The 23,265-nt window shown below is 34.0% G+C and overlaps 3 protein-coding genes across 3 annotated transcripts; 1 reads left to right on the top strand and 2 right to left on the bottom strand.

Annotated features, from left to right (window-relative positions):
• The first annotated feature begins 1,130 nt into the window (after positions 1-1,130).
• Positions 1,131-3,344, top strand: LOC101220405 (40S ribosomal protein S6). The gene is made up of 6 exons (XM_004152580.3): positions 1,131-1,264; positions 1,348-1,412; positions 2,015-2,072; positions 2,159-2,267; positions 2,364-2,636; positions 2,903-3,344. Exons 1-6 carry the CDS (start codon positions 1,259-1,261, stop codon positions 3,139-3,141), a joined length of 750 nt encoding a protein of 249 aa, XP_004152628.1. The 5' UTR covers positions 1,131-1,258; the 3' UTR covers positions 3,142-3,344.
• A 1,112-nt stretch (positions 3,345-4,456) lies between these two features.
• On the bottom strand, positions 4,457-16,629 carry LOC101210230 (F-box protein At1g78280). The gene is made up of 16 exons (XM_011651368.2): positions 16,214-16,629; positions 15,764-15,874; positions 15,494-15,549; positions 15,229-15,371; positions 14,316-14,513; positions 13,982-14,181; positions 12,939-13,038; positions 11,534-12,109; positions 10,831-10,953; positions 9,897-9,977; positions 9,489-9,820; positions 9,112-9,339; positions 8,097-8,181; positions 6,886-7,108; positions 6,348-6,504; positions 4,457-4,919 (listed from the first exon to the last, which is right to left on the bottom strand). Exons 1-16 carry the CDS (start codon positions 16,366-16,368, stop codon positions 4,781-4,783), a joined length of 2,907 nt encoding a protein of 968 aa, XP_011649670.1. The 5' UTR covers positions 16,369-16,629; the 3' UTR covers positions 4,457-4,780.
• Positions 16,630-17,670: 1,041 nt separating this feature from the next.
• On the bottom strand, positions 17,671-21,181 carry LOC101220636 (phospho-2-dehydro-3-deoxyheptonate aldolase 1, chloroplastic). The gene is made up of 5 exons (XM_004152581.3): positions 20,543-21,181; positions 20,158-20,435; positions 19,513-19,789; positions 19,001-19,246; positions 17,671-18,247 (listed from the first exon to the last, which is right to left on the bottom strand). The coding sequence occupies exons 1-5, from the start codon at positions 21,101-21,103 to the stop codon at positions 17,981-17,983; spliced, it is 1,629 nt and encodes a 542-aa protein (XP_004152629.1). The 5' UTR covers positions 21,104-21,181; the 3' UTR covers positions 17,671-17,980.
• Positions 21,182-23,265: the final 2,084 nt, after the last annotated feature.

Genomic DNA, 23,265 nt, shown 5'->3' with positions numbered 1-23,265 from the left:
TCTCATAGTTAATATTGTGATGATATTGTGAAATAGTTTGCATATTGGAGTATTTTGTTTGGCAGTAGGGAGGGATGTGGATTCTTTGTGGCTCTATTCATGTAAAAGCCTATGATTGGATCAAAATGCAAAGCTCTTCTAGTGACCCAACTTTGTGAGAAACTTAGATTTGTTTGATAAAAGTGAAATATATTTTATGCTAATTATTTGACAGGGTTAGATCTGCCTTATTTAATTATCAGTTAATATTGAGTTTATAAGTGGATGATAATCTAATATTGTAGTAGACTAAGATATTTTTGTATCAAGTCTATTCAAATGTCCCTATTTTTATTTTGTTATCAAATGATATTCATTTTGGTTAGAGCCTTTGAAAAATGTGTACTTTATAGGCTTTTAATTGCCATTTGGATTGTGGTTACTGTTTTTTCAAATTTTAACTTATAAATACCACTTCCATATATATGTTTGTTATTCAATTTTTGATGCATGTAAGCTAGAATTTGAAAACTGTATATAGAAAAAAAACAGAAAGAAAATGGAAACCTAACCTAAAACCAACAAGAAAAATCATTCCCAAACAATGTCCAAACACTAAACATTGTGTTCAATGTGTTTACGAGCATTCAATTTTGGTGTTTGGCAAGTTTGTGACAAATTTAAAAGTTTCATGATATCAATTTAGATTTTTTTGTCTAATGGAACCATCATTTTTTAACATATAAAGTAAGATATGCGATATAAATAATTAATAAATTATTTAACGATGTATTAAATAGCGAAGAGGTAGTACTATATATGTTATTTAGGTTGGGATGAGAACTGGGTTCACGAGAAACAATATGAATAGGGTTTTGAATGTTTTATTTCAAAAATAATTATATTCGATTGATTTTTTAGGAATAATAATTAAGTGTACACTATTTTTTTTTTTTTGTAAAGAATACAGATGTAATAAAATCTACGCCACTTTGTTAAATCTTATTTTTATCAAGGATGAATCAATATTCGTAAAATGAATATTTTAAAAAATTATTTGATGGGCTTTGTAGGTGACTTGGGCTCCTATTATTATTGGGCCGTCCAGAATATTACAGATTATGGCCAATTTGTTTCGGATCCAATATTAAAATATTAGAGCACATATATAAATTCCCATAGGTGCAGGTTTTAAAACCCTAAAGCTTAAGGCGTCGTTCGCTCTCCACTTTGCTCGTCTCTTTTCTGCGGCCGCCTGCTTCAATCTCATCGTTCGAAGATGAAGGTTCGTCCCTTAGATTCTTCTTCTCTCTTAGGTTTCTCCTGATTTTCTCTTCAATACTAACTTGGAGGTCTCGTGTTTCTCAGTTTAATATCGCCAATCCGACTACTGGATGCCAGAAGAAGCTGGAGATAGACGATGACCAGAAACTGTTAGCCTTCTAATCCCCCTATTCTTCTTCAATCTGTTGTTTGCATCCCGAATGTGCTTTCTCTTGTTCATATCTTTAACTTTTTTACATAAATACATTGTATTGGTGGCGTGAGAGTGTCATGTATGCTACTAGGATCCGTGTATTTTTTTTTTTGTTTTTCCCATGCTCGTATCTGTGATTTCAATATTATGGCTTTCTGAATCTAGGGATTTGAAAATGTGTAGTAAATTTACGGTTTACCTTTTGAATGGTAGAGCAGTGTCGAAATCGTTAGTTCGATGTATTTTCTGTGCTAACTGTTGTGTTAATTTGTAGCCTTTGTATGGAAGATTTTAGATAGGCTTTTTTGTTGACATCTCTGGAAATCTAGCTGCTGTGACGTCTGTTGGTTTTCGTTTTTTGATTAGTGGTCTGTTTTTCTCCTTGTTGTTTTTGGCAAAACAGTAGTTTTTAAGCGAAAATCTTTTGTTAATTTTATTTGGTCGGTCGGGAAGATAGGTTTTAGTTATTCCCTTTTTTGTTTGTACATTTATTTATCATCATGTTTACTTCAGTTTTACTTTCGTAATGGACTGAAATTATTTCTCGAATTTGTATAGCCGTGCTTTCTTTGACAAGAGGATCTCCCAGGAAGTCAGTGGAGATTCCCTCGGGGAGGTATGTTTGATCTTCTTTCATTAATGAAGTCTTAGTTCCCAGTTTCTGTGACTGAGTGTAACTGATGACGATGCTCCTATTTCCAGGAATTCAAGGGTTATGTTTTTAAGATTATGGGAGGTTGTGACAAGCAAGGATTCCCAATGAAACAGGGTGTCCTGACCCCTGGTCGTGTCCGCCTCTTGCTTCACAGAGGTTTGTGGAAATGTTTATGGCAGTTATTGCCTAACTCATTTAAGCTGTAGTTTCTATTAAGTAATACAATCGTGCATTTTTTACTTTTGTTGGCAGGTACCCCCTGTTTCCGTGGGTATGGAAGACGCAATGGAGAACGCAGGAGGAAGTCAGTGCGTGGTTGCATTGTCAGCCAAGACCTTTCTGTTTTGAATTTGGTGATTGTGAAGAAGGGAGACAATGATCTTCCTGGCTTGACAGACTCCGAGAAACCTAGGATGAGGGGTCCCAAGAGGGCGTCCAAGATTCGCAAACTTTTCAATCTCTCAAAGGAGGACGATGTTCGAAAATATGTTAACACATACCGTAGATCATTCACCACAAAAGCTGGTATGGTCTAAGTACTTCCTTTTTTGTTTATAAATTTGTATAATTTATTTGACATACAATATTCCTTTGATAACAATAGTCTCAAAAGTTCTTGATGTATGTTCATATGATATCACATCATATCATTGTTTAAGATTGCTGCTGTATGCACAACTAGACTGATCATGCTTAAAGAAAACTTGATCGGTTCTTTCCTTAAATACATTTCTATTAGTTTCACTTGTTGTGGTATCTAGTTTATGAGGGTTAATTTGATTGATTGGCAGGTAAAAAGGTTAGCAAAGCTCCCAAGATTCAGAGGCTGGTTACCCCACTTACTTTGCAGAGGAAGCGAGGAAGAATTGCAGAGAAGAAAAAGAGAATTGCCAAGGCTAAATCCGAGGCTGCCGAGTATCAGAAGCTTCTGTCCTCGAGGTTGAAGGAGCAAAGAGAACGTCGCAGCGAGAGTTTGGCCAAGAAGAGGTCCAGGCTCTCGGCTGCCTCAAAGCCATCCATTGCTGCTTAGTTTCTCCGCATTATTTATGTCTTCAGCTTTTCTGTTATCTTTATATTTTCTATCTCTCGTTTTGCTTTTAAAAGAATGTACTTTTTGATGAGGCTGCTTGCATATGACATCTAGAATGTTTTGGTTATTTTGGTTTCTAATTGACCACTCATTTCTTGAAATTTACTTAATATTTTTATGATAGTTGAGGAAGAATTTTGGAAGTGCCTGCTAATCTGCACAATTAACTTATTTTTCAGTTTTAGTGAATGCATGGTTATAGTTTGTATTTTAATAACGAGGGTTTTATTCTTTTAGGCTATATTCTCGGATTGAATTATTTGTTAATATGTTGAAATCTCCTTTTGAAATGATTTTAGTCTTATTAAGAGATTTTGTTTGTATGTATATAATTGTTTCAATTTCCTTGTGTGTTTTAATTAATACATTTACTCTATAAAATTGTATTATAAATTAAGTGCTAAAATAATTGACTTCGTAAAAGATTGTATGGCGCAATAACTTGTAAGTTGGAAATTCGGAAATTATGAAAATATGAACAAACTATTAATAGATTCGAATGTATAGACGTAGGTAAAAGAAAGATCTTTAATTTCGACTTATTTCATCTTTTCAAATGCTTTGTATACTTTATAATTAATTCACGGTATTTTTATTCTTTTCTATTTAGTGCTAATATTAAGTGATTTTTTTTTTCCAGCATAGAGGTTTTAGAACAATGTCTAAAATTTGTTTCTGGGGAAGGCTCTGCCCCTTTAGAGGTTGCCATTTTAACACATGATTAGTCGTACATGCGTATATACATATCATGAAATGCCTCATTACAATTTATGATGAGTTCGTGGTTAGCAATTTTACTTTAATGGAATTTGTAAACGAGGCTTTTGCCTCATATTTATTGAAGAAAAGAAGGGAAACTATAGTCGTTAGAATAATATATAGCTTTTCTCTTTTTAAAATGTGTATATGATATACACAGAATTTTAATGGAAAACAACATTTCATTTAGAAGATATCGCTTTAGCCGATGCATTATGGTGATTAGTTGATGAATGCATCCCCTTTTTCTTTTTGTTTATCGTTAGAATGGAAGACAAATCATCAAACTTATTTACCTGCTTATTTATACTTTTAAGAAATTATATTAGATCATAACTAAAATCATCCAACTAATTAACAATCTAAGGATTGACTATGACTAAATTTCGATATTACATTAGGTAAGCTACATTGCAGAAAACTAGTGGTTATACTGAAGAGGGTTCCAATTGAACTCAGAACTTCAAACAAAGTCCAACAAATATAATGTTGAATCTTAAAAAAAAGAGGTGAGGTCATACATAGCCCATGTGAACAATTGCTAAGACAATGGAATGTAAATATATTAGACTGAACGTTTTGTACAAGTAAAGGGTCGCTTTATTGTTCTTCATTGAGACAAATTTACAGCATAGAAATAATTTTTTTAAAATAAGAAAAGAACAGAAAAAGAAGACAAAACTCCAAGATGAAAATGCTATCATATTCATTTATGTATCCCATACCTTATTGATGACAATTATCGGCTCCGCTCATGCATCCAATCTTTGTATATATGTATTCCAATCGTATGACTTTAGGTCTCAAATGTTGAAAAGGATCATGTAAGACCCTTATAGCTATTCAATCCTCCCCAAACTGTTAGCTCAATTTCTTCCCAAGACTTGGCCGTTTTCAGTTCCTTCCATAAGCTGGCCATGGCACTCAAGATATCCTCGTCATGCAAGATGCAATAACACCTACACATAAAATGACCGCAATCATCCCTATTACTATAAAATTTCAACTGCAAACAAGCCACCCAACACCTTTTATTTATAACTAAGGCACCTCTTGCTAATTGTCCCTATGCCCTTGCTAATGTACCCATCATATACCCTCTAACTAGTACTCTTATAGAACTCAAAGAAAATATGATATAGTAGGAATAGGGTAAACGTTAAGTACTAGATATTTAGTATGATGTCAGTTAAGGAGTATAAGGGTAATTGGATAGATAGGAAGTTACCGGTAGTTATTGTGTGTGGTTCCTAGTAGTTATTGTGTAAGTGTAGTTACTGGGTGATTACAACTTGTTATAAATAGAGGGAGGGTAAGTGAGAGGGGGGATTATGTGGAGTGATCTAAGGCTTGGGTGAGAGTAGTCACGAGGGAGGTTCCAAGTGCCTTATACTTGGGTTTACCTTGTAATTCTTATAGTTCATTTATAACAAATTAAGATCTTGTTCTCGTTAGGAAGTATCCTAACAGTATCTTGTATTTTCTTGTAGTTCATTTATAATAAACCATACTTTTGAATGTTCCAAGATGTTCTGTTTGAGTGGCTTACCTTTTTATTTTTGTTTTAAAACTCGAGGATGAGTTTTTTTAGAGGGATAGAATGATGTGGTAGGAATAGGGTATTGTGGTCAAATTCTTAATTTATTAGGATTAGGATTAATTTCTTTGGTTTTTGAGATTTAGGATTAGTTTCTTTTATTAATTAGGATGAGGATTAGTTTCTATTATTAATTAGGATTAGGATTAGTTCGCTTTTGCTATAGAGTACTTGTCTTCTTTGATATTCATCAAAACAGTTGCTCAAAATCAACTTTTGATTTACTAACTTCTTGTTTTCCTCATTTCTGATGAGCAAAAGAAAACACTCAATGTATTCAACCATACAGAAAATATTAAAGATAACCATTAATACATCAATGCATTGTTGTTTCCTCCTCAATTAATATTCGTTCTACTTGTTGGGTCTCATTCATACTTCAAGCTTACGAGTGAGAGAGTTTTTTAGATAGTATATTAAAATTTTCTTCACCAATAAACTTAAGCTTTTGGGTCAATTGGTGAATCAAGATTTAGTTGTTCACAACTTATAACCTCTTTTGTTCCTCAGTATTTACCCATATAGTTCACCACTATTGTCATGACATGGAGGTCTACCAGGTGAGAACGGTTGAGACTTAAAAAACAAGGCAACTTTTCATGACACCTTAACTATTATCAAGCTTCCTATTTCTTTTACTTAATAAGCTGAAATATAGGTATAACTGAATTTGATTGTGAACATTAACAAGCTGTTGAATCCAACACTTCAATTAAAATATCTGGAAACAACACAAGAAGGGGAGAGACAAGATCAACTTATGTGCACTGTAAAACCATCTATGACTTACATGATACGATATGAATGTCTTCGTAGTTTGTCACCGGAATCAACATTTTGCGACCTTGCCAGAGGAAGTTTATAGCTTTCCAGAAACCGCTGAAGAAGATTTGGGTTTCCTCTAAATACATCGAGGTATATAGGAATCAAGTCACAGATTGGGTCATCTGCAAAAGAAAAATAAATGGTATTCTTTTTTAATCATTGCATATATACTGGAGTTGTTTCATTCTTTAATAGCTTTCTAACCACTGAAGAAATTTAAAGAGGTGCCTCATTTCAAGCTTGCTTTAACGGGAAAAAAAATCTTAGTAAAGGCACGGAACAATCAATGTCACGAGTCTCAGAGCTTTAGGTACACCTTTGACCCTAAAACTGACGTTACACTTATAAAAAGAAAAAACGTGGGATTTCAGATGCCATGATTCATGCATTGATCAAATCCAAAATAAAGGGGGGAAAATGTAAATTGCAAAGGAATGATACTATTTCACAGCCATATTATATTAATGAACCATGTAACGGTACTGGAGAAAAGAAATCCAAACCTATAGACAAATTGCTAAAATCAAGTATGTAACTCGGACACCAAGATTCACTCTGTTCATTGTCATTCCAGCCATTTTTAGAGCCATTGGATGGCAGGTACTTGTCTCCAGTACTTTCACTTAAGCACGATTTAACTAAACATGGGTTCATTAGAATATTATCATCCATGAAATCAGAATGAATCCACGATAAACCCATGCAGTCCTTCAAGTCATTTTCATCCTGAAATGAAATCAAAATCATCAAAAGATATACATAGTACTAATACCAAATCAAACAACATGAGATTCTCAAGAACAGTTGCTATAAATGGCTCAAATCATGTTCAACTCTCGTTTGACAGTTGCTCTCTTCCTGAGTTTTTTATCCCTTAATTTATGATAATGTATGCCAATCCACTGCCCTTTTCATTTGTATTTATTCCATCGAAGATTGCTTAGTTATTGGACTGTTGGTAATAGATTTGTAGTTTAATGTAGGCAGAGAGGGTCGTTCCCTTATGTACAAAATGATCTCAAAAGAGGACTAAAATTATGTTTTTCTCTATCAGGGATCAATGGTGGCTGACCACAAGTGGAGACTCTTCATTATATGAACATAGTGTAGCAAAGGTTACTGGGGTTCAGCTCTTAGGAAAAACCAACCCTCTCTAAAGAATTCAGGTCTAGGTTATCTCCTAAGCCCCTTGAAGAGTGCATTGCAACAACAATAACAAAGACCACTAATGTACCTTCTTTGATTCGATACCAAATGAGGATGGCCACATAAGGACCAAACCATCCTGGAGCATGTTCTAAAAAAACATTACTTCAAAGGAAAAGCCAAGGTCTAAATGCTACCATATGCTTTGCTGGATTTTTTAATATTTTATTTTTGGCTTGAAAGAAAACACAAAATTCTTTTTGTGAGCTTTGAGAAGAGGATGAGTATATTGAAACTTGATTCTGATCCGTCTTTCTATCTGGATGAAGTTCTAAGTCTTGTTTTTCTTTTTGATAATTTAACATTTAAACTTCAATCCAGGTCATTTGTTTTATTCAGGCCAAAACAGAGTTTATCCTTAATTTTGCTACTCTGTGTGGTGGTGGTGGTGGTGGATATTTCATCTTCGGATATCAGAGAACAGTTAGATCTTTCTATAAATACAATATTTCTTGTCCCACAAATTTTTTTTTTACGAAATGACCAGAAAAACTTGTAAAATGCAAACCTCGATTATATCGAACAGCTTTGCCATGTCATCTGGTAAGTATTCATCAACTTTCTCAATCAATGATCTTGGAATAGAACTTCCCCTGCAAAATTAAAATGAATGGTTCACGGGGGAAAATTATATCTTTTCATGGCATGTTAGAATGCTTGTTAATAAAAGTATTCTGACATGGGCAAAGGTATGGATGTAGTATAGAGGTGGCATGCGACTTAAACCTCAATGGGAAGAGTTTTACTACTGCTAGCCCACTGATTGTAAAAACATGATAGAAAGACAAAAGATACATGAGAGCTTTCTACTAGTACTTGAGCAGATACTTCTATTTCGCTAATTTGAAGGGATCATTCAGTGTAGTTATAAAATATTATTAACTGGGTCATGGGGAGGGGCAGAGGCCGTTTTGCATCATGATTATTCTTTCTAGTAGTGTTTGAGTGTAAAGAGGAATATTTTTCCATAGAATTGTCATAGCAACTAAGACTGTAGTCCCCCATCTATGCAGTCCTGACTCCATCTAGTAGTAAAAGCAAGTAGTGAATTGATGAAGCCCTTGTTCAAATTGAGAACAGAAAAAAGCAGACTGATTAATAGTTATTTTAAGTAGGCAACGCTCACAGATCCTCTTTGGTTTAGTGTTCATGCTCCCAGATGCAGATTTACAAAGATATGAGATCACAATTTATTTCATATTATAAAGAAGAAGCAGTGTTCATGACCCATGAACACAGCTTTCAAATCTCCCATGAAAACTTTGTTCTGTAGACATGAGATATTAACATCCCGAGCGAGAGAACCCAAGTGCTTCAAAATAAAAACATCTAATTGATTCCGACTCAAGTCCAAAAGCATTAAACTGGCACGTTTAAGTACCATTCGGTATGATCACATGTGCACCAAAATGCATAAAATATTTGACTGAGTCATCAACTTTAAATTGGCCATTTGATCAATGTTTGATTGCAGATGAATAAAAAACGTAAACAAACCATTCAATTGACATAAGGAGACATACCATTTCTTAACGTGATCTGAAATGCTCTCTCTCTTCTTATTTAAAGTTTTGATAAAAACATCCCACTTGGGAGTAATTTTTGAGCAATCAGGAATAGCCTCCAATGTATAGCTAGTTGATGAAATTGTGCTATTAAAAGATGGATGAGGTAAGAGATGAAGATTGCGTAATTGCTCTCCCAAAAAGGAAGCCAAGTTTAAAGCATCATCCCATGATAAGAAATCCCTTCTGCACAATTTGATTTGAACCCAGTCAATAAAAAATCCTTCAATTCTCAAATGAAAATTTCCAACAATCATTAAAGCCTAATTAACGTGTACCATTTAACGAAAAAAAAAGATGAGAATTAGAACTTGAAAAGTAGTAGATGATCTTACAGTTGAGCAAACATCTTCCCTTTGCATCGTTTAGTAATGATGTATGGCCATATATTTATTGGTTCAGCAGAACCCATTGGTTCATACATTGATAGGCCAGCTTTTCTGAATTCAAATTGTTTCTTGCTCCATACACCAAATGGGAAATCATTTGCTTGGTACATATCTGGAAGGAGGTTGCACCTGGCAATCACATCTGGAATTTTTTTGCCATCCCAAGGTACAATTTTATAAGCTCCATTTTCAAGGTAAAGAATCCCAGATGCTAAGACTTCAGGAATGTGATTTTTCAGTGGAGAATTCCCTTTACATAATAGATTATAGAACTCGAGCTGTGAAGTATGTAACACAGAAGATGAATGGATAATATATGATATTTTAGGATAAAAATGAAAGTATAGTGCCTACCTCAGTGCCTAAACTGTACAGTGAGGCTTCAACACCTTCTTCAATATATATCTTTACTACACGATCATCCATGAGATAAACCTAGAGAACAAGAAAAAGTGACAAAAACACTTAACGGAGCTTCATCCTCTCAGAAAACATCATTAGTTTATGCACAGTAGCACAGTGTGTTGGGCTAGAAATTTATAACTCAAAAGTAAAGAGTCAAAACTAATTAGAGAAGAAACAGCTTTAGCTCTTACAAGTAATCATCACCAGAAGAGTTCAGAAGACCGATGACCACACACTTCTTTCGGCTGTAAATTTTATTAAGTTTCCAGCACCAGAATAGCCCTTAATAAGTGCACTTGGGTTTTACGTGACATACTTTAGCATCCCTACTATTAAAGGCAAAGGAAATTTGCATAGATCTTTGCCATTTCTGGCGTATTTGGTTCACTCAGAACTGTCAACAGAAATATATATATCCCTAACTGACGCAACACCTGAGGCATCTCAATATATTTCTTTCATTTTAGATAAGAAACAAAATTTTCATGAAAGAAGGTAGATATTTGTATTAATTGGGGTGAGTTATTATTAATTCTGACTCAAGAATGTTCTCTAGTTTATTTGAGTCGCATTCCCCTGATGATTTTTTAATTAATTGGGTTGCAACAACTTCTTAAATTCTTAGTCATTAGGCTTAGGCATGCAAACAGAGTTCTCCATAGTAAATGTGGGTACGTTTACTATGGAGAACTCAGTGAAATAAAAATTTACAATAGAAGTTACCAATAACTTCCATTAGTAGAACACAAACAGCCCAACCAAAAATCAAACAAGAAATTGAAGATCATTAACTCAGCCAATGTGTCAACATTTCAAGACGGTGGCAAAACAACACAAGGAAGGAGATATAAACTCCAAGAAGTAAAAAGTTCAGAAGACTTACAGGATTACTACCAGTGCCAACAGGAAGCCGCTCCTCATCAGTGGGAGGAGACATATCATGAAAGGCACAAATTTCTTCTAGGCATTCTAACCATTTTCCAGCATTTATAGCAAGACATGCTCCCTGAGATATTTTAAAGTAATTAATAACTTATACGTTGTTGGGAACAAATTAAATGAAGTCATCCTAAATTGTCCTTTTAACTGTTTAGATATGTGAATAGTAAAAATTAAACTAGCAATAAGGTCAGAGACCTCAAGTCAAAGCTCAAAATACACACACATATATTTTAAGAAACCAAACTTTCACTGATTAAAATGAAAGGTATGTGCAAGGGAATATAAAAAGTATGGTTTATCCATGACATATTACAAATGGAAAGGAAAAAACCCCTTCAGATGGAGGATCTTAAAAAATTATGCCCTAGGAAAGTTAGTTTTTTTCCTTTGAACAAGAGACACCCTTGTAAGAACGTTTGCTGTCCAACAAAGTTCATAATCAAGAAGAATTTCCAAAAATGAATAGAAAAGCCTCAAATAAACTCACGAGTGGGTAGGAAAGAAATATATGTCACTAAAGTTGGATATCCTACAGCTTACATAACTAACCAAGCCAACTTATTTACAAGAAAGTTTCTTACTATATGTAATAGAAAAATGATACTTATTGTTATGAATGATGGCCAGCCACAAAAGATATGTACCTTCCATATTAACTCTCTGATTGCTGGTTTCTCATACCAGAGCTTGGATAACCATTCCCTCAATTCCCGTTGTCCAATGCAATTGCCTGAGCTCCAAGGAGAATTATAGTGATCTCTTTCCTTGTCCAGAAATGAGGCCAAGAAATTTATATCATAAGAAAAACCTTGCTTCCACAAATTATAGAATTTAGAGGCACCATTCAATGCATTTTCATGAGTTGAATCATCTTCACATTTATGCACCTTGATTCTTTTCTCTTTCCTTTCAAGGTCAAAAGTACTCAAACTATCCTTATCACATGGAATATGAGTTTCAGTATCCTCTAATCCATTTCCATCAAGAGCAAGGAATCCAGCACGACAAACTCCCTTGTGACGATAACCAGGCGCCATATCGAAGCATACAAATTCGAAGTTGTTGACATTAACAAAATTCTGTGTGACAGCAATTGTTGATTCTAGATTAAGGACACAGTGCCACCAGCCACTTGGAACATAGATTGTCTCTCCTGGAAGTTGGGTGCATTCGATAGGCTTATCTTCATCAGCAAGAAGGGGATAAAAGTCGAGCCACCACTATATGCACAATAGCCCAAAGTTGTTATCAAAAAACACACACACAATTACTAGTCCAAAGTGAATTGTTTAAGCTCCGCTTGGTATCCATTTTGTTTTTTAATTTTGGTTCTTGAAAATTAAGCTTATTTCCTCTCGTCTTTTTACAATGATTTGTATCTTTTAAAGTACAAGATGTGAAATCTTAGCCAAATTTCAAAATCAAAAACAAGATTTTGAAAACTATTTTTTTAGTTTCAAAATTTTATTTGGTCGTGAACCCAGATAAAAAGTAGATCATAAAGCAAAAAAGAATGGGGCATTTGCAAAAATAGCAAAAAAAAAAAAAAAAAAATTACACTAATAAGATCCATATCAATACATTTTCTAAATTGCAAAAGTAACAAATTTAAAAGTCGATAACCCTCTAATAGCCCTCTAATAACCCTCTGATAACTGTCTGATATCACTAATTACTTGTCATATTTGTCATATTCGCAATATGCAAAAAAGAGGTGCCATGAGCTATTTTTTTCTAAATGTTTTTGTCATTTGATGCAATTTTCCAAAAAGAATTAGAGGTGGAAGGAATAACTATAGGCTTCATTTTCAAAAACTAAAAATAAAAAATCAAATGATTGTCAAACGTGGCCTTAATACTTATCTTTTTGTTTGTTTCTTTTCTAAAAAAACAAAAGCAAAAAAAAAAAAATAGTCTTTGTTTTGGGAGACGAAACAGTGATTTTATTGATGCAATGAAATATACAAAAAGGGCCTAGGGGCTTCCAACAACCAATAAAAAATTAGAAATTAATACATAAAATAAGAAAACCAACTTAGGACAGTATACCTGGAGCGAAGATGGGGTTTCAATATTGACATCACCATCTTCCTCACTGACATGGACTGTTACACCTAGAGGCACTTTTCCTGGAGGGTACAGTGCCCACCTGTTCAGAAATTGTTATACTGCTTTGTTTGGATTAATTCGTAAATATTAACTAAGAGAAGTAAATCATCATAAGTTCCCACGTACATATACACAGATGAAGCACAATTCAGAAATTTTTAGATCATCGATCAGATATCACAATAATTATTCTAAAACATAATTGGCGATAGATGATGCAGTTCGCTCCTGCTAAAAATGAATGAATGTTTATAACAAATTATCCTTTCTCGACACATTACTGACCAGCCATATATTCATATCTAATGATCAGAAGTTGTAGAAGACAAGAGGTCACTGCCCACTCTTAAAAACAAATCCTGGCCTACACAAATCTAAAATCCCATACAGGGAGATATTTATGTTTGACAAAATGGAGGCCAAATTATTAAGAGGAATATTAACAAGATCATCAATCAGACTATTGACACCCTTCATGCTTCTAGTCATTCTGCCACTTGAGGACTTATACCTGACCCATGTGGTTCCATACACAATCTCCCTAAGAAACCCTTCGTGCTTCTAGACACATGGCTCCATACCTGACCCATGTGTCTATCTTATGACTAATTGCCCCTTAAAACATCTCGATCAGTTTTTTGGCTCAAAAATGTGTATGCACCCCTTAAACTAAGAATAATTCAATGGCAGAACTATTAAGCAAATATAGGAATAGAGAAAACCAAGTATCCAACTGCACAATATTATATGGCACAGTTTTGTCCAGAACAATCACATGCAGAATGAACACAACAATATATTTTCCTATAATATGATATGGCCAATAAATTCCATAACATGTATATATAGAATATATGGTCATGAGTCATGTTTTCATCCAAAATATGAATATATAGTGCTTCTTTATAAAAATAAAATAAAAATGTTGCAGTACTACAGAACCTTAGAGCTTCTCTGAAATAGCTATAACTCAGGATTTATACCTCTTACGACCACACAAAAGGGTATTCCAGGCACTTGTAAGCGATGGATCAACATGCCAAGATGCACCAGACCTCTCAGGGCCAATGATAAGCCATCTGAAGGGAGGCCGTTTATCTTCCTCCAATACATCAAAAAAATCTTCTTGAAATAGATGAGGAACGTCATAGTCTTTTAATAAATCTGGTGCAGCTTCCCCGAACTGCACAAAGTATGGAAAAAAATGTCCTAAACTTAAATGGAGTTTAGAAAAAAGAAAAAAACGTATATATATATATATATATATATATATATATATATATATATATATATATTATTATCATCTCCCTGAACTACCTTGTCATCAAATATATACAAGGGATCCTCATCATGCTGAAGTTGCATATATGCCGCATAATCCTTAAATTTCATAGAGATCTTCTTAGTACTCCTTTGAGAGATTCTGAATGCAGTATCTCCATATTTTTGCGATAGATTGTCAATTGACCATGTACGCCGAGCTGGCCAAGTATCAACCAATCCAGAAAGTATAATCTGCCAGAAACAGCCCATGAGATTGACTTTAAACCTAAGCAGTCATTTAGATCTAAAAGGGAGAAGCATACAGTGCTGCCCATTAAAGAAAACCAATCTTGAACCTCATCATCTACGAGTTTTTTCTCTCTCTGTTTTTGAACAAAAAGAAAGTTTATGCATTCCACAAAGTTGCCACTGTATTGCAACAACTCAAATGGATGGCATAAAGATTGGGGTAAAGGAAGGCCAAAGAAAAACTTGTCAATCATCAGTGCAAGTATTCCTAGAAAATAAAATTACTAAACTAACACAAGTCCCAACAAAGTGTGGTAATGTTAAGAGTGCCCAATATCTATACGTGTTAATCTTAGACACAATATCCCAATAAGTGTCTCTGTCTCTTACTTATCATTACTTAAGTGCCAAAGACGACTACAGCATCTAGGGTTTAAAAGAAAAAATGTTAGGCCAAGAACATGATTGAAATGCAAAATTAAATAACAGTTATTGTTTGAAACATACAGAAGAAGGATGACGTCAAGTTGCCATCCATCTCAGTTTAGATGAGTTAAATACCCAGCCAAGGGAAAGGGAAGAAGCTAGAAATGGAATCAATAAATTAAAGAGATGTGAGGGCCAATTGAATCGCAGGACTTTAGTGATCGATTTTGTTCACAAGTAAACTGGCTACAATAAGATAGGACATGTTACGATATCAACTAAGCTAACATACTGGTTTTTTTCCATCGAACTCCTCTTGAAATTCTTCCAAAGAAAGATCAGTTTTCCTTTCCACATTGCCAGCATCCAAATAAAATCCATTCAGTGTAGTATTGCACCGGTAAAATCTTCGGTATAAGAATATTGAATGAAAACCTGCCCATGACAAGTTGCCAATAATAAATATAAGGCACCTCAGTGCAAAATTCCTGATACCATAGAGTAAAGAAAAATCCCCCAAAGAGAATAGAAATTCACTTAAGCAAATTAACCATTACCATCAAACTGTAATTTCTTTCTACAAGGTTCTTCATATCCATCAGGGACATTTTCTCTGTAGTGAAGAGGAAAATGGAAAATGAGGAACAATGAGAAAGAGAATAAATTCTTCCTAGAAAATAAAATGACTAAAAAATCTCAATTAGATATGAAGAAAGACGAATGTTCTGAGAACAAGACAATCAAGGGACATTCCAAAAGAATAAAACGTTTGTAAGAAAATCAGTAGAGAAAACTATCAGCGAAATTTTGTTTTGCTTTAAACATACAAACGGAGTGCCGTTTCCTTCCAGGAGCCTTTGTACTGTAATGGACCTTTTACACTGTTAAGGCATAGACTCATCCAGAGTGGTTCCTCGTTGCAAAAAATGTACATAACGCTGCATTACAAAAGAAACAGGAGTTAACGAGCACACAAATGTATGTCTCATAAAAAATTATGTCCAACATAGAGAAGAACCTAATATCTGATTTCAAATTCCTCGTTCAAATATTTTGATAGTAATAAATTTCCCACACCAATTTGCATCCAAAATACCAGACTACAACGTAAATCATTCAGACCAACACATAACAACTGGCTCTCATTTTACAGCATATGTTAAACGAACTAAACGAAACCAAATTCAATTACAGGGACTGATTGCAATCAGAAATGATGCAGAGATTGAAAAAGTGCATGGGTCTTAGTTCAATTGGCAGAGAAATAGTAAATTGACCTGCTAACACAAGCAAGGCGGGAGACATCTCGAGGAGTGAGATTCTCCAAGATGGCATTGATGACTTCGTCGGGAAGGAATCGGAGGTCGCCCAGAGCTTCTGGTCTGCGATCCCTGAACCCGTAAACCGCTGCCGGAGGTCCAGAATTATCCATTTGTGCTCACTTTTGGAGGGAATCAAATGTTGGCGGAGCCTATGTCGAAGGAGAGAAGAAGGAATGGAGCCGGTTTAGCATCTGAGACCTTTGCGTAAAGGTTAAGCTGACTTTGTCTGGACCTCGTTTACTGTTTCGTGAGTCGCGTTCATGCCGCGTTGTCGGAGAATTTGCCCAGTCGTTCGCGCCGCGGCCAAGAAATAGACCAACGAATCTGACGCGCCTCCGTTGACGGCGAGTTTGCTTGACGTTTTTTTTTTAAATTTTTCCTTTAAATTCTAATTACAGGAAAAAAAAAAAAAAAAGAGAAAGAAAAACAATTTTGGTAAATATCAAATTACACTGAGGTTGTATTTATCTCAATACTAAAATAATAATGATATCTTTTAGAAGTTATATTAAATCCTAAACTAATAAACTAATAATTGAAACATTAATTCATATTTATATTGACACATTTTTTAAATTTTAGGATTTAAATTGATACACTCTTCAAATTTTAGAGTTTAATTAGATGTTAAAATTGATATAACCTCCAAAATTTTATATTTAAATTATATAATTATTAATTTAAAATTTAAATAGATACAATTCGAGAGTTTAAACGTATAAATTGATATTTATAAAGTATTTTTTATTTAAAATTGTTTAAATTAATACAATTTTCAAAATTTAGTTGTATAAATTGATACCATTTGAATTGATGTTAAGTCCATTGCTTTCTCATTGATATCTATCCAGCCTGTACTAATGTCGATCAGTTCAACTGGCACGTGTTTATATCATAAAGACAAGAGGTCTTGGATTCAAATCCTCACTTAATCTGTTTATTATTGCTCATATGAGCTTGTATTACTCAAATCACTCTCGAGTTCAAATCTCATATTAATCCTATATTTCAGGTGATTTTTTTATAAATATTATATTGAATTAGGAGAGAAGCAATTAGGAAAAACTCATATAAATACATTCAGAAATTTTCATTTTCTTTCTCATCTGGCCAATTTTTTCATTAATCAAATACATCCAAGATTTTTAGTTAAAGCATAAAATCTCTCCAAATGTCCCACAATTAAGTCATAGAATCAAAACTCCGCTGAAGACTTCTCAAGAAAATAATGAATCACCATTCAAAATACAAAAATTGGACTCTTCTTGGATATCCAAATTGATCACTACCTTATGGGATTGCACTCAACCTTGCATATATTATTATATTACACAAACTAAACACGGTTATTAATGACCATGATCTTTGATCTAATCGACTCTTATCACAATAGTGAAAACGATGAACGATAATTTAGAAAAATATAAACATTTAATTCAAAATATAGAGAGATACAGAGTGCGACAAACCAACACTCAAAATTTTATAAGATGATAATGGCAGGGTCTAATTTAACCTATTTCTTCAGCTCATTCACCTCTGTCCATAGGAGGGTCCCAAAGCCAAACCAATAGTTTTCAGTGTAATACAAAGTATACAACCAAAGAAAACACATAAATACCATAATTGATATTGATACAGCCAAGAGAGGAGGCAGCAGAAGATTAAAATAAAAGACAAGGATAATATTACAAGGACAAACTTTAACTCTACTTAAGCATTTTACAGGCCAGAGGAGGGAAGAGATGTCTGCAACTTGATCCTCCTCTTTCTGAATCGCTCGGCGATAATGAAGGCGAGCTCGAGGGATTGTGAAGCATTAAGCCTAGGATCACAGTGGGTGTGGTAGCGAGAGCTCAAGTCGTCAAAAGTCACAGTTCTTGACCCACCAATGCATTCAGTCACATTCTGGCCAGTCATCTCCAAATGAACTCCCCCGGCATGGCTGCCCTCTTGCTCGTGCACATCAAAAAATGCTCTCACCTCAGCCTGCCAATTCAAACCTTCATCTTACTAGCTTTCTTAGGACAAACATAGATTTGCAAATTTGTTTAAAGTTTTTGTTACTGTTCTTGTTAGCTTCAAGAGTTCTTTTTCCCAACTTGGATGACCCGCCATTAAATGTAAAACAAGCAACATAAAGAGTTAGGTGAAATTGTCATAATCGAAAATTTTGTTCAAAGGGTGCAACCAACTTGATGATAGGGAAACTGAAACATACCTACCACGCCTACCAACCTACCACAATTCTTTAAGAACGTTGTTTGTTCACGAACCTAATCTTGACCACAAAATTCTTTCCTAAATCATTATATTATATCCTAACAAATGGCCATCTCTAAGTGGACAGACTAAATACTATCTACAATAAGCTCTAACTCTTCTTTCACAATGATTTCCTCATGGAATAGTACTTAAAATAAGAAAAAGACAGCTGAATATTGCTATAATTTCTTGTACATCCAGCTCTAGTTCCAAACATGTGTTATAGGGGTAGACCTAGAGATTTGGATATGAAAGTTAAATACTCTAATGGTTATGAACAGATTGAGAAACCACCATAATGGTTGGAAAACATACATGGATCAAATAAAGCTCAATGTCACATGGTTACAATGTGCTCGTTCTATGCTAAAATTATGAAACATCATATGTTTTCAGAGTAACTCTAAGTTCCACTAAGTACTAATCATGCCTTTCTGTCTAGCTAAGTAGTCAAATAATAAAAGATTGATATCATACCCTGATAGCATCAAAGGGTCGGGTCTTGAGACCACAGGGGGCTTTGATGGTGTTCCCATGCATTGGATCGGAGACCCATGTGACAATTTGCCCAGACCTGCGAACAGCTCTGATCAGATGAGGAAGCTTTACTCTCATATTCTCAGCTCCCATTCTGGTGATCACTGTAATCCTCCCTGGCTTGTTATGAGGATTTAAAATCTCAATGATCTTAACTAGCTCGCTTGGATTCATCTTATCACTTACCTACACCATAAGAATCAACTTATTTAGTCAATAAGAAAACATATAGTCACATGAGGAATATGATCCAATAGTGTACAAAAGGAGCTTTTTCAGGGACTTTGGATCATACAACATATTTCTGTTGCATTCGACATCAATTTGTATAGCATGGAATAACATCATTATTCAAAATGGGATCTCCCAAAAACAACATCGGATCACATATCTTTGTTACAAAATTATCAACAAAACGAAACAAATCTGATAGCTTAATCAGATGCACTTACTTTAATCCCTATGGGATTGGCAACCCCTCTTAAGAATTCAACATGAGCACCATCCAACTGCCTGGTTCGCTCACCCACCCAAAGCATATGAGCAGAGCAATCATAGTAAAGACCAGAAGTTGAATCCAACCGCGTGAGTGACTGCTCATAAGGCAAGAGTAAGCATTCATGAGATGTCCAGAAATCGGTTGCAGTCATGATAGGATGATCAATAGTAAGTCCAGCGGCAGCCATGAATCCAAGGGCCTCATCAACTCGGTGGGCAAGTTCTTGGTATCTGAAAACACAACAATAAATGATTTAGAACCAAAGAAAGTAATAATTTATGTCAATTATATCATTGATCCAGCATATGAATAATGATGCGCATAATCAGAAACAGAGCATTCAATTCCCCAGAAAGAATGTTACATTTCTCTTTTCTCCAATTACTACGAATGTATATATAGATAATTGGCTGTGCACAAAGTTAAGTTAAAGATGCATGAAGGAAAGGACATGAAAAAGACAGAATCGTCAAAACCCTGAGAATTCTTATCAAAAGAACAAGGAAAATCAGAAGCCAGAGTTGAAGATTCATTTACTAAACACTTTAAATTTGACCCGAATGAACTCGATTAAGATGAGTTTGAATAAAGCAAATACCTATCTCCTTGCTCGCTGTGCTCTGCAAAATCCAAGTTCCATTGTGTGACCCTCTGCATGGCTGCATAACCACCAGTGGCAAAAGCCCTCAAAAGATTCAAAGTTGCTGCTGATTGACAGTAAGCCCGAATCAACCGTTGAGGATCTGGAATTCTCGACTTCTCATCAAACGCATCTCCATTGATATTATCGCCCCTGTAACTTGGCAGCTTTATACCATCTTTCTCTTCGAACGAGTCTGATCTCGGCTTCGCAAATTGGCCGGCCATTCTACCAACCTTAACAACCAATATCCAGTTTCACGGATCAATTTTACCGAAACCATAGAGGAAAACAAAGCCAAAATCAAAAGAAAAATTAAACCGAGAATCAAACGAAATCAGACCTTAATGACTGGCATTTGTCCTCCAAACATTAGAACAGCACCCATTTGAAGAAGAACCCTAAATGTATCACGAATGTTATTGCCGTTAAATTCCTTAAAGCTCTCAGCACAATCCCCACCTTGTAGAAGGAAAGCATTCCCCATAGCCGCCTCTGCCAAACGCTCCTCCAAACTCCTCGCCTCTCCAGCAAAAACGAGTGGTGGAAATGCTTCCAACGTGTGAAGCACCAACTGAAGCTCCTCCTGGTTCGGATACTCGGGAAGCTGATGAGCTTTCTTCGACTTCCAACTGTCGGGAGTCCATTTCTCAGAACCCAACTTCTGAGGCGTCTTCACGGTCGAGTTCGTCACAGCCGAAACAGACGATGCAACCGATTTCTTCTCCGCCGGTGGATCAGAAACCACAGGTTTGTTGGCGGACTCAGAAGCTTGAGCGACTATCCGTATGGGCTTTTGATCGTTGGAGTAGAGAGAGCAATGATGAAGCTTAGAGGAAGGAAAAATGCTCTGAGACCCAACAAAAGATTTGGTGGGAATGAGGGAAGTGGAGGAAATCGCCATTGTTGACTTTGCTTATGGGATTTCCGTGGCCGTTCTTCGCTGCAATGGAAAACAGAGCAGAGATGGATTTATATAGAGACGCCATTACAGGCTTGGAAGTTGAGGGAGGGAGAAGCCACGCTTCAATTTATTTGTTTATTATTTATTTAATAAGAGAAAAAATTAGACGCCGTGGAGAAGAGAAACGGAACAAAAAAGTAATTTGGAATTTTGTAATTTAGTAGTTGTTCTCCCAATTTGTTTAAACTAACAATGTAACTTTAAGCACATCATTTAAACAACAATTTTACCTAACATTTCTATAATATTTTTAGAAATAAACAATACAAATTTTTAAAAACTCTGTTTGTTTGTTTTCTTATTTAATAATGGTTGTATTTAAAAAATATATAAGTTATTTGCAATAAATTAATTAACAAAAAATATACTTACTTTGATCGTCTATAAATAATTTGTGAGACCGTCGAGACCAACGTTCATTATTTGAGAATGAAAAATGATTGTTTAATCCTATGTTCTAATAATATTATTAAACATCACTCAAAATTTATAATCCACGAATTGAACTACAATTTAACTAGTGATACTTTTCTTTAAATGAAGAGTATATAATGTACGTAATAAAACAATAAACAAAACATTAACTTGTAAGATTTTACTCCGAAAATTAATAAGTTTTTGTCAAACAAAACTATAGCCTTTAAAAAAAATCATTCAAACAAATTTTCTCAATCCTACAAATTTGATTCTTTTTTGGACCTTTGGTAGTGATTACACCCTAATAAATTTTCAAATATTCTTAATCTTATACTAAATGTCGCACCAAATAAATTTGGATATATCTTAATTTAAATCTGTGAATGGATTTTAGATGGAAGGTAAGAATTTGAAAGAACCAAAATTGGAAGAAATAAAATATATAATATATGAGACATTGAAATATTTGAAAAAATTATACAATCTAGATGTAATTTCTAAGGTCCAAAAGAATCAATAACTTAATTTTTTTTAAAATTGTAATGAAATGGTATTAGTTTTATATTACAAAAACTTAATAACAAATATCCATTTTATAATGATTCATTTTGGGTTGGTTTATACATAATTTGTAGATGAATTGGAAAACAACCTGACTTGTTTAGGTTGAGTGGATCCATCTATCTATTAGTGCTTTTTTATGAAAAGAAATGGTGGTAGTTGGGGGACGTTTTTGTAAACTCCTACCAACCACCATACTATCCCATAAGTTAATATTTGCTCCCAAAAGGGAAATATATACATAATTAAAATGAACACTGAGCAAATTAAATTTGGATAAAGTTGAATTTATTTTAATGTTTAGATTACTACTTTAACCATGATTAACTCAAAATCTTAAACTTCAAATAACATTGTCAAAACCATATTTTTGTCTTTCCAATATAATTATTATATTGGCAAAAGTAGGTTAACAATTGGATAGATACAAATATTATTATATTGTCTAAAGCTATACCTAAAATAACATATTGTTATATTGGCAAACAAATATTAAAGCTAGAACTTAAATATATATTTGAAATTTGATATTTTAGACCATATAGAATACACGTTCAAATTATAGAGATTAGATTAAAAACTTTTAGAAGAATAAGAATGGCCATTTGATTTGACACATTTAAAAGTATTTATGCTAAAGGAATTAGAAGTATTCTCGTTCGTACGGATAAAAGTAATACTCAAAGTGAAGTCAAAGATTAAACTATAAGTTGATTAAAAGATTCAACGCCACTGTAATTATAATTAATCCAATATCTCTTAGTTTTTTTTTTATAACAAATCTATCCATTAATTTCAAAGTAAAATTATTTTCAAAATATAGTAACAAAAATTGATAAATTTCTATTAATGATATTAATAGAAACTTGTAGTAGTATATTTATTAATAAAATCTAATTTTTTTTAATGTTTTATAAATACTTATGAGATGTTTATCAAAATAAAGACATAAAAATAAAAAATGGCACCACTCTTTGTTTGTTTTTAATTAAAAAGAGTAGGTAAAATAATAAATAAATAAACGAAAGAAAGAAAACATATTACTTATATATATATATATATTAAAGTCATTAATAGGGATATGGATGTTTGAGGGAAATTAAAGTATATGCCAGATGGACTGG

The sequence above is a fragment of the Cucumis sativus genome, chromosome 2, assembly GCF_000004075.3.
Source record: "Cucumis sativus cultivar 9930 chromosome 2, Cucumber_9930_V3, whole genome shotgun sequence".
Taxonomy (NCBI): domain Eukaryota; kingdom Viridiplantae; phylum Streptophyta; class Magnoliopsida; order Cucurbitales; family Cucurbitaceae; genus Cucumis; species Cucumis sativus.
This window is presented reverse-complemented; position numbering and strand designations above follow the sequence as displayed.